At 36.1% G+C, this 12,907-nt stretch overlaps 1 protein-coding gene across 1 annotated transcript in view; it reads right to left on the bottom strand.

Moving 5' to 3' along the window:
- Positions 1-12,907, bottom strand: part of UNC13C (unc-13 homolog C) — a 565,880-nt gene that overhangs the window by 104,557 nt on the left and 448,416 nt on the right. The window contains exons 21-23 of the mRNA XM_019664136.1: positions 11,897-11,984; positions 5,106-5,183; positions 631-708 (exon numbers count right to left, since the gene is read on the bottom strand). Of these exons, the coding sequence (XP_019519681.1) occupies positions 631-708; positions 5,106-5,183; positions 11,897-11,984 (244 nt within the window). The remainder of the gene's footprint in view (positions 1-630; positions 709-5,105; positions 5,184-11,896; positions 11,985-12,907) is intronic.

Below are 12,907 nucleotides of genomic sequence, written 5' to 3'. Positions count from 1 at the left end.
AATAAGTGGGAAGTGCGATGGTCTTTAGGTGTAGGCGGGAAATCAGCCAGGGAAACGATAAGATGCTTACTATCACAAACCTCATAAAAGAATCTTTCTCCTTCCTTCTTCTGCTCATGGAATTGCAAGTCAAAGATGTTGAACAAAGACACGACACATTACAGACACAGCACGCAGGACATTTTTCATAGACATTTTTAGACGCGAACAACAAATCACCAACATATCAAAAACCATCAGCACCACAAAACACATTTCAGAACAAACATTGACATCAAGTTGACATTGTACAACATGGTTAAAAAATCTGCAATTTGTGAAACTTCACAGATCATTAGCATATGCATATTTAATTGTGTATATATATATATATGACTATATACATATACACTACGAAAGACTATTTGACCCTCTTCCTCCTCCCAGTCATACTGGTAATGTATTTACTAACATATTCTGTTGTGGACATAATAATCACCTTAGCTGTTAATGTGGTTTTAGATTATTATTATTTCCTTTGCTTTAGCTAAACTATGTAAAACTGGATTATAAAACCTTCATTAAAGAGATATGCTGCTAATGATCTCTAAGTAGGTATTTGGCAAATGGAAACATTAAAAACATACCCACCTCTTTCCCTCCCATGGATTCAAACATTTTTTCCAACTGGACCCGCAATTGTTGAATATTGTTCATCAATATACAGGGCTTTAAATAAAGCAAACAACAACAAAAAAAGTGTGAGAACACAGAATACAATATATAGATGATATATTATAGAAATGTACACTTGAAGTCTACAAAATTTTACTAACCATGGTCACCCAATAAATTTAATTTAAAAAGTGGGAGAATCCTTTATACACTAAATTATCGAATGAGTTTGCCTTACATATAATAATATATACAACTACCACTGAAGTTCTTGTATATTTGGCAAATAGAGTAATTTTGCTCTTTTAAGATTATGCATTTTAACAGTTAAGAATGGAAGGGGAATATATAATGACCACTTTGAAGAATAAAATATAGTACTATACTTAGACAAGGAACCATAGAAGACTTACTACTAAAGTTTCTTTTATTCTTAACATCATGGCATTTTACACTTAGAAACTAACCGAATTCTGTTTTTAAAGATTTATTATAAGAAAACCAGATGAGTTTAAATGTTTATGTTATTTCACTGTTTTAAAAACCAAAACACCATCCTGAACTTTTAAAAATCCAAGAAAATTAAAAACCAAAACCCAAAACAAAATCACCTTAAATAAATTCTCCTTGACTACAAATGAAGTCCACATGTTGGTATTCAAGACCCTTCCTTGTCTGGCTCTTCTCATCTCCATTTACCGCATTATCATGAACTCTCAACCCTCAGTTTATTCCCTCCAAACACCTGCACTTTCCAGATGCTGTGACTGGCTTAGCATGTGGCCTCCTCACTTAGTCTCTTTGCCATTTGAATCAGATCCATCATTCAGGCTACAGCCTTCTCTTTCCTAGACTGTATCCTTTTGCCACTCACTTGACATTTGTTTTGCTTTACATCTGAATTGCTTTTAACTGTCTCACTAACTGACCATACATGCACTGTACATGTTACTGTGTCTTCTGCTTTCTTTTTTCTCTCAGAGTAAGGCACAGAGCCTTACACTTGCTTACAAAATGTTTCAAGTTATTGTTTCCAAGGAGGCAGCTATATATCAATAGCATAAAGATGTAAAGTTTTGAGACAAGACTAGAAGACTTTAGAATAGTAGAAATCAATTTGTAATTGGAAAATAAAATTCAGAATAGTTCTAATAATTTTATATTTGCTACACCCTGATTCCTAAGAGCCAGTAGATCAAGGGAAAGAAAAACGGGAAAGAAAGGAAAATGGATAAATCTTCCAAGTTGCTGGGAAATAAGCCAATAATGAATCAGAGAGGCATGCCAAGGACGGAGGACATCAGAGAGGTGTTAGCTCTCACCAGTGGTGAGATTTTATTATTGCTGTAACCACATTACTGACCTTTGCAAACTTTCTACTTGATGCTAAAACGACCACATCCTTTGATTTACGAAACATTTCTAAACTATTCTGTTTCCTCGATTATAGTCACTTAAATATTTTATTTTTCAAACACAGATATCTATTTATCTCCCACAGAGGCTGTTCAGAAAGCTGACCCACACGTGCCACACATGATTCTGATGCCATGACTGACGACCACCTGATCTAGACTTACCCTTTCCATAGCACGTGTGGTCAGACTTCCAGGGGATTCAGTATCTTAACCCAAAGTCAACAAACAGTGCCAGCAGACTTTTTTCCACTAGGGAGTAGGTTATTTGGCTTTTTTTTTCTTTTTTTTTTTTTTTGCAGAGGGGGAAGATTTGTCTTGGATTTGGGCAACCCCACCAGGGAGGAAACTAAGATCAAAATAAGTCCATGACTCTTCATGAGAAGCAAGAAGGCTACATGGAAGGAAGATTTTCTCTCCCTTCTCCCTGTGGGTCTAAGTTAGCTGGGTGGGGTCTTCTTTGATTATTTCATATGAACATTCAAGCTTAGATTTTTTTGTATATACAATAGTACTCTAGTACCAGCTTTCTAAATAAAAATTCAACTTTCAAGCCTTCTTAATATGATCATCTCTGATGGAAAAGAGTTACTAAGAAATAAAATGAACACAGACATTTGGGCTCACTTGGCATGGATTGCTACCGACCCTAGGTAACGCTACATAGAAAAAAGAGGTACAGTTATCTAGAGGGAGATAAAAGTCAATATGAGACTTTCCTCTTGGATTAAGCTTTCCCTAAACTTGAAATGTTCAAATTTCAATTTTATTTAATCAATTTGTCAAAATACTACTGAGAATTGACTCGAATTACACAAATCTACCTTAAACCTAATCATGAAATAGCTTTTACTTCAGACAGTTCTACTGTAAATGAAAAAACAAAAATGAAAACAAAACAAAACAAACCAAAAAGCAAACACCCATAGTAAAGAGAACATTAACTTTTAACCTTATTCAGAGTATCATTTGTTGATGAATTAACTTAGACTAAATAACCTTGGAATCTTTTTATTTATATATTTTGGCTTTTCTTCTGAAAATATCATAATGCATTTCATTGGATGTAAATCTGCAACAAAGATAGAAGCATAAAATACAATGACTATGAAAGTTCTGTTCAGACTATGGCCATTTCTACATGACCGAAGTATGTTTCTGAGTTGAAAAAGATTTTTAAAAAGATTCAAAATCAAGTAATTTTGATTTAGATAATGTTGCTTTGCTATATTTTGGAATGTGGGGAAAATGGATTAAAAAACTCCTGATACATTTCCTATTTAAAGTGTCACAGTAAAGAATAAATGATTTGCCACAGGCATTTTATGTAACTGTTGTCTTTAATTTTAACCCCCAAGAAAGCAAATGTTATGGTCATCTCATAAAAGATGTCTCTCTCTTTTAAATGTCTAGCTCAATTTGCAGATGAAATAGGTATATGGCCATATATATACTGTGAAAAGAAAAAGTAATAAGTTCTTGATATTGAAATAAATCTGTAACAATAATTATATGTAGACACAAATGTACAAAAGTACATCTTCAATTTGTCTCAGCTGAAAGGAAAGCACAAACTTAAGAAACTAACTGATATTCTTTGATGGAAAAGAAAAGCTAAAATGATATGTGGCATTTGAGTGAGACTCTAAGACTGGTCAAGATATCAGTAATTAGGGAGAAAAGTATCGAGGAAAGGAAAAGTAAGTTCCTGTACTGTAGTATTTGCAAGGTTGTTTTATTATTCTTTATAAAAATTTGATTTTGAAAAGTGTAAAATATACAGGAAAAACAGAGTACAATAAACACTGATTTATGATTTTTTTCTCAGTTTTTAAAATTAAAAAGTATACTCTAGGACATTAACACAAGCGGAAGTCTGCAGGGGCCTTTTAAGAGTGGTTTTCCTTTCGGAATGACAGGAACTAGCCTTGGTAATTCACAGCCACCTTTCAAAATCTTCTAATAAAACCAGAATCTTTTCTGAAATTACAATATCTGGCACTGTTTTTATTTTCAGTATGTTACTTTTCAAATGTATTATCCTTTAATTACAAATATGCGCTTTCAAGAAATACTTTTTTGCCGATTAGAGTACTTATAATCAATGGCAATTAGAGATATCTGCTGAGATACTGAGAATTTTAATACAATTCCTGGGCAGCATATTAATTAAAAAGAAAGAAGACTCTTCTGGGACCCTCAAGAACCATTAGGACTGACTTACATTAATGATCTGTCAGCAAGAGGTCAGTCAGTGAGGTTTCAGGAAGCAGACTAGTAGCTTTCTTTAGAGATCTCTTTTAGACTTGCCTGATAGTGCTGATTTTTTTGAGGAAGGAAATGGTTTTCCTCTTTAAAACCATTGTACTGACTTTTTAATACCTTTTTTAGTGCTGTTTTTTTAATCCTTATAATTTACCAACATATTTGTCTAATATTACATATGGTGAATAAGAAACATTTCACCTTTCATCATAAAATAACATTGTATTCCAAACCACTTTACCTTGCTTCTCTTTATACCTTTTATTGATGAAGCTGCAATACTGCTTTGGTTTTTATAAACATTCTCAATCATCCAAAAGAATAAAGGCTGAATTTATAACTCAGAGTAGAAGTTCAGCATCATTTCTTACATTAACAATCCTCAATTTATTTGAAAACTGAAAGACTAAATTATGCTCATTTTAGTGTTGGTGCAAAACTAAACCAGTTGGTGCAAACACTAAACAACTTTAAAACTCCCTAGTTCTCAGCTCCAGTGTTTTATAATAAGATGGGTTTTCAATTATTTATGTCTTGTTCTTTATTGTCATGGAACACCAGAAGTTGCCTAGTATAGGGATGCTTTCAACCTTTTTCTGAATTCCATACTGTAACCAGTTCAAGACGAGAGAAGTTTTCAAACAACTTCTTGATAGCTCTCTTTCCTATCATCCTGTATGGAAACAAATAAAATTTCTCTTGCTTATTTATTAGTTGGAAGAAGTGGATCTCAACTGAGGAATACTTAAAAGTAGAGACATTTTTACTTACCACATTTTCCTTATCACAATACGAAATGAAATCACTTGATAAAATTGCAGCATACTGAAGCAGTACTTTATTGATAGTCTAGGAAAAAACAAAGTCAAATGTATACAGGTATGCACATAGTTTTATATACACACTGTAGAGATTAATGCTAATCAGACAAATTTTCATATGTCTTTTTCAACTTTTAATAAGCAATAATTAAATCTATACCCTTGCCAAAAGAAGGTTCTCAATTAAACTATTATATTTAGACAACAATTTGTCATATTTCTGAGTATATTTGGAAGATATTGACATGGGCCCGTTCCATTTTAATACAATATACTCCATCACAAAATTCTTCATTTCTTTTACTAAATACTCTGAAGATATTTTGCTCTCTCTCTCTCTCTCTCTCTCTCTCTCTCTCTCTCTCTCTCTCTCTCTCTCTCCCCCCCCCCCCCTTTTGCTCTCTCGCTTTCTGAATCAATGACACCTGATTTTGCTTTGAATCATCTCTCGGGTTTCTAGCTCCTAACCTTCAATGTACATATACCATGTCAAATTTCTTTAATTTTTTTTCTCAACTTCCTCTAATGTTCCTAAAGACTTCATTGTAAGTGGGGTTAGAGCATTCCTGTACATGTACTTAGCAATAAATGTTTCCAATATTTTTCAATAAGAAGCCTTAGTAACTAATATCATGACAGCCTCTTAAAATATAAAGCTTTAGCTTTTGTTGTATCACAATATCTCAATACACACACCTTCAATTTACTAAGTTATTCATGCATTATTTGCTAAAAAACCTTACCTAACCTTTTCCCTTCTAGTTCTTTCATCCTAATTTCACATTTTCCTTCTCTATCTAATAACTACTTCTGAGCCTAAGGCTGCCCTCTGCTTCCATTAATTACACAAAACAAAAAAAACAAAACAAAAAAACCCAAACTTTGTTAGTTACATTTTATTTCAGTCACTTAAGAATGTATTGATGAGTTTGCACCCTACTGCTTTTACTTAAGTAGCTTGAGTTATCCTAAACCAAATGGGGATGTGATTTTCTTAGAAGAGAGAAAGCAACAATAACAGGAGATATATACCACCTCTTTATATAGAAAAACAAGGACAAAAAACCTTTTATTTTCTTCCTTTATAATGTATTCATCTGAATTTTCTTTGTGGCTTAAAATCAATTTGGGGAGATACTCCAAAGAGTTAAACAGGAGAAATGTTTAATTCACAAGGCTGAATTCACTGAATGTGACTATGAGCTTGTTTTAAAGACTTTTAAGATTACAATGAAAACTTGAAATTAGGGATGACATGCAGAAAGCAAATCAATACTTTGGGGAAGTACAAAGTAAAAAGATAATATACGTCATTTAAATAGAAAATCAGCCATGAAATATATAAAATCTTATCAAGCAGCAGAACGATAAATCTAGGGAAACAGATGGCTGATCAGACTACAGACTGCAGTATCTTCCAAATGCAGCTGTTCAAAGCAGTGTCACTTTAGATATAATGCTGAAAATTACATTGGGACTTACCTAAGGAGTACTAATTCACTCATACATAGGAACACTACTCTCAATGTACAGGTTCTAACAACAGTATAAACTGTAGGAATCATTTCATTAAATTGCAAAAACAAAAACAAACAAAAGCCTCACTTGAGGAGTTTGTTGTAACTTCTACATTATCACTTGTTCAAGATAAAGTCTGGGCAGTGAACTGGACATTTACACATTCAAGGTACCCTGTAGGGTCTAAAGCTTGATTCTACTTCATAGGAAAACTCTACTCCATTGAACTCCAGCTAGGAGACAACCAAGCCTAGGATCTCACACTTGGGAGCCCACAAATGCCAGTGGTTAGCAAGTTAGCACAGGTGTGGGTAAGGAAAAGGGCTCAGCCATGCGGAATGTGGTCTAAGGCTTTGTGCCTATAAGAGTTGTGGGTACACTGGCTGTAATAACATCTATTTCTTTACTAATACTGAGGGTGCCAAAAAATATATACAAATATAAACTGGTCAATGTTGCTCAAGCAGTGGTTCGCTGTAATCAGAAGTGTCTAGAGACGCTGATGGTAACCACTTTGAGCAGCTCTTGTAATTGCAGAAGTCAAACGTGACTTGTATTCATCTTTTGTTATCGGTATACATTGAGTATTACAATTTTAATACAGTTTTCCTTTCTTAAAATGTGTATACGTTTTTTCTTTAGCACCCTCTGTATACAAAGTATACCTGAATGAAAGTGTGCATGTACATTTTAGGAGCAACTTCAACTGCACTCTAATTTAATCAACAAGGCAAATCACTATCAGACATTAGTTCTTTAATACTAGTAAGTAGTTACTTAAGCCATGTCTCCAGTGGCAACATAAGCATCACCTGGCAACTTGTTGGAAATGCAAATTCTGATTTTATCCCCTATTATAGAGTCAGTGATTCTGGGGTTTGGTCTGAGCTATGCATAATTTAAAAAGCCTTTAAGTGGTACTGATGCAAGCTGAAGAACCATTATCCTAACTAATGCATAGTATGGTGGAGGGAACTCTTTAGAGAGGCCTTGTTGATGGAAGGGGTCTCTAGCTTGGCCTGGAAGGTAGGACTTCTGAGTATGTGGACTTAGATCATGATTTTACCTTTGGGGAACTGTTCAGGGTTCAGAAGGGGTGACAGCATAGAGAGAGAGAAGCAACAGATAGCCTAGCAGGGGCTGTTTGCATCATGTTCTATAATAAAACACAGTTTATGTGAAGAGATAGTCATGAGGTATAGGGAGTCCTTTCATGGTGCCGCAAAGGAAGTGTCAAAGAGCTCCAGGTTAAATAAGATAGAATTTTACTGGGATTGCGGCAGTGAAGGGAGGGTTCCTGCTGTATTTAAAGGATCAGATATGGTATGATTGAGTGGGATGGCCATCAATTACTCAAACAAAGTGATTATGATCTCTTGAGCTAATGCCAACACTACCAGTAGGTTCATAGGGTATTACTCTTATAGTCAGTAGGTTAAAAACCCTGGTCCAAAATCCTTTGCAGTCACATTTTAGGCATGAAACATACAGTATTAGAGCAATGCAGAGAGGACAAAAAAATGTGCAGTATCTGTTAAGTGACTAGAACTGTCACTTCGGTGCTTTACAACAATGTATTTTAATGGATCCAACAAAGACAGAATCCCCCATCGATGCCTAAGTTTGGCCCAAAGGGTAAAAATAAACGGTGAGATTCTGCTGACTTTCCAATTGATTTCTGAAACACCAGGATTCAGAGGTAGTATAACTCAGTGGTGAAAAGCATTCCATCCCTACCATTTCTAGGTGGGTGCCTTGTTATAGTTTTTTAAACTTTTTGAGCTTGTTTGTCATCTGAAAAATTAGGGAAATAATAGTATCTGTGTCACTGAGGTAGTTGTGGAGTCAGTCAGACAATATATGTAAAGTGATTAGTATAAGGTGGTGCTCAATGAATTCTCATTATTGTTTCTTAGAATTAGAATTACGTTCCCAGAGAACAAAGAATAGGTGTGCCTCTTTCACCATAGTAGCTCCTCTAGCGCCTGGCAAACAGCCAGATAGTCAGGAGCCAATTAATATTTGTTGAGTTGTAAGTAATACTGAAGGTATCATTACTTCATCTTTCTCTCGTTTTGATTAAACTACCCACACTTGTCAAGAGCAGCAGTACAGCTATGGAACAGTCACCACATACACATGTGCCCATTTTACCACTCATCACAGCTCCTCGATGTACTGCTATGAAATCTGAAGCTTTTGTTTGGTATCTTATTCGGTCTTATATATGATTTAGTAAGAACAAATCATCCCTGTAAGGTCCATTTTAGAATGCTAAATCTTCTGAAATGTCTGCAGATATCATTAATATGTCTTCTCTCCAGGAAATGGTTTAAATTAGTGTAAGTCCCAGAAAGAGAATATGATTTCAGTATATTTTCATATAAGGGTTACAATTGATTCTAAGGAGGATAAGGTTTTCAAGACTGATGATCACATCTGATGACGGAAAATGAACTCTGAGAGTCTGAAGTTACTGTGACATAGCTAATTAACTGCAAAGTGCCATTTTTATTTTTATGATTTTAAAAATTATTCCAATAAAATAGAATTTATTTTTCAATCAAAGTTATCAATTTCTACTTTCCCAGAAAATGTTTTTCATTGTTCTTAAATTATTTCCTTGTGATAATAATTGGGTAGTATTGAATTCCCATGGATTAAAAATGTTTTATTTAATTGAATTTTTTGTGCCAATAAAAGCTCACATTTCTTCAGCTCGCGTGAGCCTAATTCTTTTCCTTTTGCTTTAGAAGATGTGTTTTCCTGAGTGTGATTATCAGACAACCCTCTTTTTGACCTCCCCCCTCTTTGTACTTCCCTTGAGTCCATTTGATTATATTTCTGGAGGTCTCAGCATGGTGAAGTTTAATATCACAGCTGGAGAGGGGTCAGAGCTACAAAGAGGGCCAGTGTGGGCTGCAGCCCAGGGCCTAAGAGTCCCAGTTCAGCTTTCTTCTCGCTCTCTCTGTGCTTCCATGTCTACACCTTATTTAACCTGCTACCTGACTATTCTGAGGGTGAATTATATATTTTTTTCTAATACCATGTGCAATTATAATAGTATGTTACTAAATATATTACTCTGAGATTATGAAATTCTCATGATGCAGCTTCCACTACAAGTCCTACAGTTCCAAGAATAGCATATAACATTCTTTTTTTAAACATGATCCCTAATGACCCCATTTCATTATTTTCTTGAAAGTGACCCAAAACGCTGCCGTTAGTCTATAAGACTTAGAGAATTTTTAGAGTAATTCTCTTGCAGAATAACTGTAGAGTTCACCATAGTGGGAAACTGAAATCAACTGCTACAAAGAAAGTCCCCTCTAGGAATTATGCCAATAAATGATTTTTAGCTATTATCTTTAAAAGTGGGAGGTTGCTTTAGATATAAAGACTGGAGGGCAATATATAGAGGGTGCCAAAAAAAACATATTCACATTTTAAGAAAGGAAAACTGTATTAAAATAATGCTGATGGTAACCACTTCGAGCAAGTCACGTTTGACTTCTACAATTACAAGAGGTGCTCAAAGTGGTTACCACCAGCATCCGGACACTTCTGATTACGGCGAACTACTGCTTGAGCAATGTTGAGCCAAGTGTCCATTTGTATACATTTTTTGGCACCCCTGGTATTTCATGGCAGATAAATAATGTAATACAGCTTAGGCTGACAGCTTGTCTGCCTAAAAGCCTTCATTGGCTCCCCGTTATCTGAAAGAAGTTCAGACACTTTGCTGTTCTTCAAGACTCTTTACAGTGTGGGCCTAGCTTTCCAATCATAGTTCCATTCATCCTCTAGGAATCCTATGCTCTCTCCTTGTTGGGACCTCTCAGGGTAGAACCCTGAGCCACAGAATGGTGGAGGGTGAGTAAGATTCTATTCTTGACCAGATTCTGCACCAGGCTCCTCAAAGCCCTCTTGTCGACTAGGCCTCCACCTTGGCCTGTAAAGATTTGAATGAACACTAACATAGTTTCTAACAGGCCACAGCCTAAGGCCACAACCATAGGATGACCCTAGCTCCAATGAAAGTGCCTGCAAAAACTCAAGGCCACTAAAAGAATTTATAGTTTGTTCCATCCAACACTTGAAGATGGGCCCCTGCCTCCCAGCCTCTGTGGGAGGGTAGGAGCCTAACTTCCATGCGGGAGCAAACCCAGGTGGGTTTCATATGGACCAATCCCCTCTTCTTGCTGTTTGTAATTTTTCATTTCTCTGACTCTACAGATCTCCCACATGCCCCCCTCCATTCTTCCTCATTCTGCCTTCTAAATGCCCAGTGACCTCTGAACAAATCAAAGTTGAGTCCAGTTCACTCTGGACTATTTACTATTGCAATAGTATATTACTGATTAAAAGCTATTTTCACCATTATAACTAGTATCTGGCTTTATTTTTGACAAGGGCTCCCCCACAGGGTCACTCACCCGGTCCCTGATGTTGTTTGAACAGGAAGTAAATCTTTATGTCAAATCATAGATTTCCTTGGTTTACTTGTTACCTCAGCATAAACTGTCCTACCATGGTTAACAAAGATGCTATCTCCTAATCCATCTGTCAGTGAGCCAGGTTTAAACTTTTCTAAGAGCCAGAGTCAATGCCAGTTGTCAGGGTCAAGCCTACTATTCATTTAGGACCCCACATTTAGACTTTTTGTGATATGCAAATGAAGTTCCTGACCTTTGTGTTTGTGTCTGTGGTTAAAAGCGGTAGCAAGTTAAATGTATACATATTTTAGGGGCTAAATTGTGTCCCCTCAAAATTCATATGTTGAAACCCTAACCCCTGGTATCTCAGAATGACTGTATTTGGAGATAGGATCTTTAAAGAAGATTCAGTTAAAATGAGGCCATTAATATGGGCCCTAACCCAATCCGACTGGTGACTTTATAAAAAGAGGAAACTTGGACACACATAGAAACACCAGGGGTGCACGTGCACAGAGGAAAGACCATGTGAGGACACAGTACGATGGCTGCCATCTGGAAGCCTAGAGAAGCCTCAGAAGAAACCAGACATGATATCTAGCTATCTGTGTGTATATTTTCTGAGATGCCCTGATTATAGCATTTCACTGTGTCATAGTCTGGTCCCCCCATTATAAGTTTTCCGAGGTCAGAGATTATACTTATTCGTGACTAATCTCTCAAAGTGGCAATGAAAGTGTGCAAAGGGAGGCAATGAGTGAGCACTTGAATGAACAGCTGAGACCTTCGCCATCATCCAATCCACAGAGCCAGGCTTCTCTGCAGGGCACTCAGGTGCAAGGCCGCGGTGCAGGTCGTTGCGCTCTGTTACCCTTGATGTCATATCACAACCCAGCTTAAACATCTCCAAATGTTCAGCTGTTGTTTAAATTGTTCAAAAGATGAAGCCTAAACTTCTCCGTTTGGGAAGCAGAGTTCTTCAAGATCTGAACCCATCTTTGCTCTCCCAACCTTTCCCATTGTTTCTCCCAGAAAACATGTTTTTGCCAGAAGGTTGTTTTTCCCTGCTCTGCACATGTCAAGCTCAGCTTTACCTCTCCCTTCATTCCTGCTATTCCCCTGGCTTAGAATACTTTTCTAACTTCACCTTTTTAGTCTGAGTGAGCCCCATTTTCCCCTGAAACCTCTGTCTATTACAGCTGTCATCATTATCTATTCCACTCAACTTACTGTAGATCCCACAGTATGAGACCAAAATGGGTCTCACTCACTTCATGCCATCTTCCAATTATTGGGTTGTCAGAAAAGCCGTGACGCATTTTTGCAATGAAAAACATAGAAAAATACGTCATGACTTTTCTGGCAATCCAATAGTTCATGTCATGTGGTCTTACGGGTTTTTGTTTTTTTTTTAAGATTTGAAGGGCAGAGTCTGCATCTATTTTTTTTAATTTCTTATTTTATATCAGTTTAGTTCCAGATATACAGCATACTGCTTAGACATTTATAAAATTTATGAGGTGATCCTCAATTAGTCTAGCACCCACCTGGCACTATACATAGTATAATATTATTGACTATATTCTCTGTGCTGGACTTTATATACCTGTGACTATTTTGTAATTACCAATTATACTTCTTAATCCCTTCGCCTTTTTCACCAGTTCCCCAACCCTTTTCCCATCTGGCAACCATTAGTTTGTTCTCTGTATCTATGACTTTGTTCCTGTTTTGTTTGTTTATTTATTTTGTTCTTTAGATTCTACATATAAGTGAAATCATATGTTATTTGTCT

This window comes from Hipposideros armiger, unplaced genomic scaffold (genome assembly GCF_001890085.2).
Source record: "Hipposideros armiger isolate ML-2016 unplaced genomic scaffold, ASM189008v1 scaffold_12, whole genome shotgun sequence".
Classification (NCBI taxonomy): domain Eukaryota; kingdom Metazoa; phylum Chordata; class Mammalia; order Chiroptera; family Hipposideridae; genus Hipposideros; species Hipposideros armiger.
This window is presented reverse-complemented; position numbering and strand designations above follow the sequence as displayed.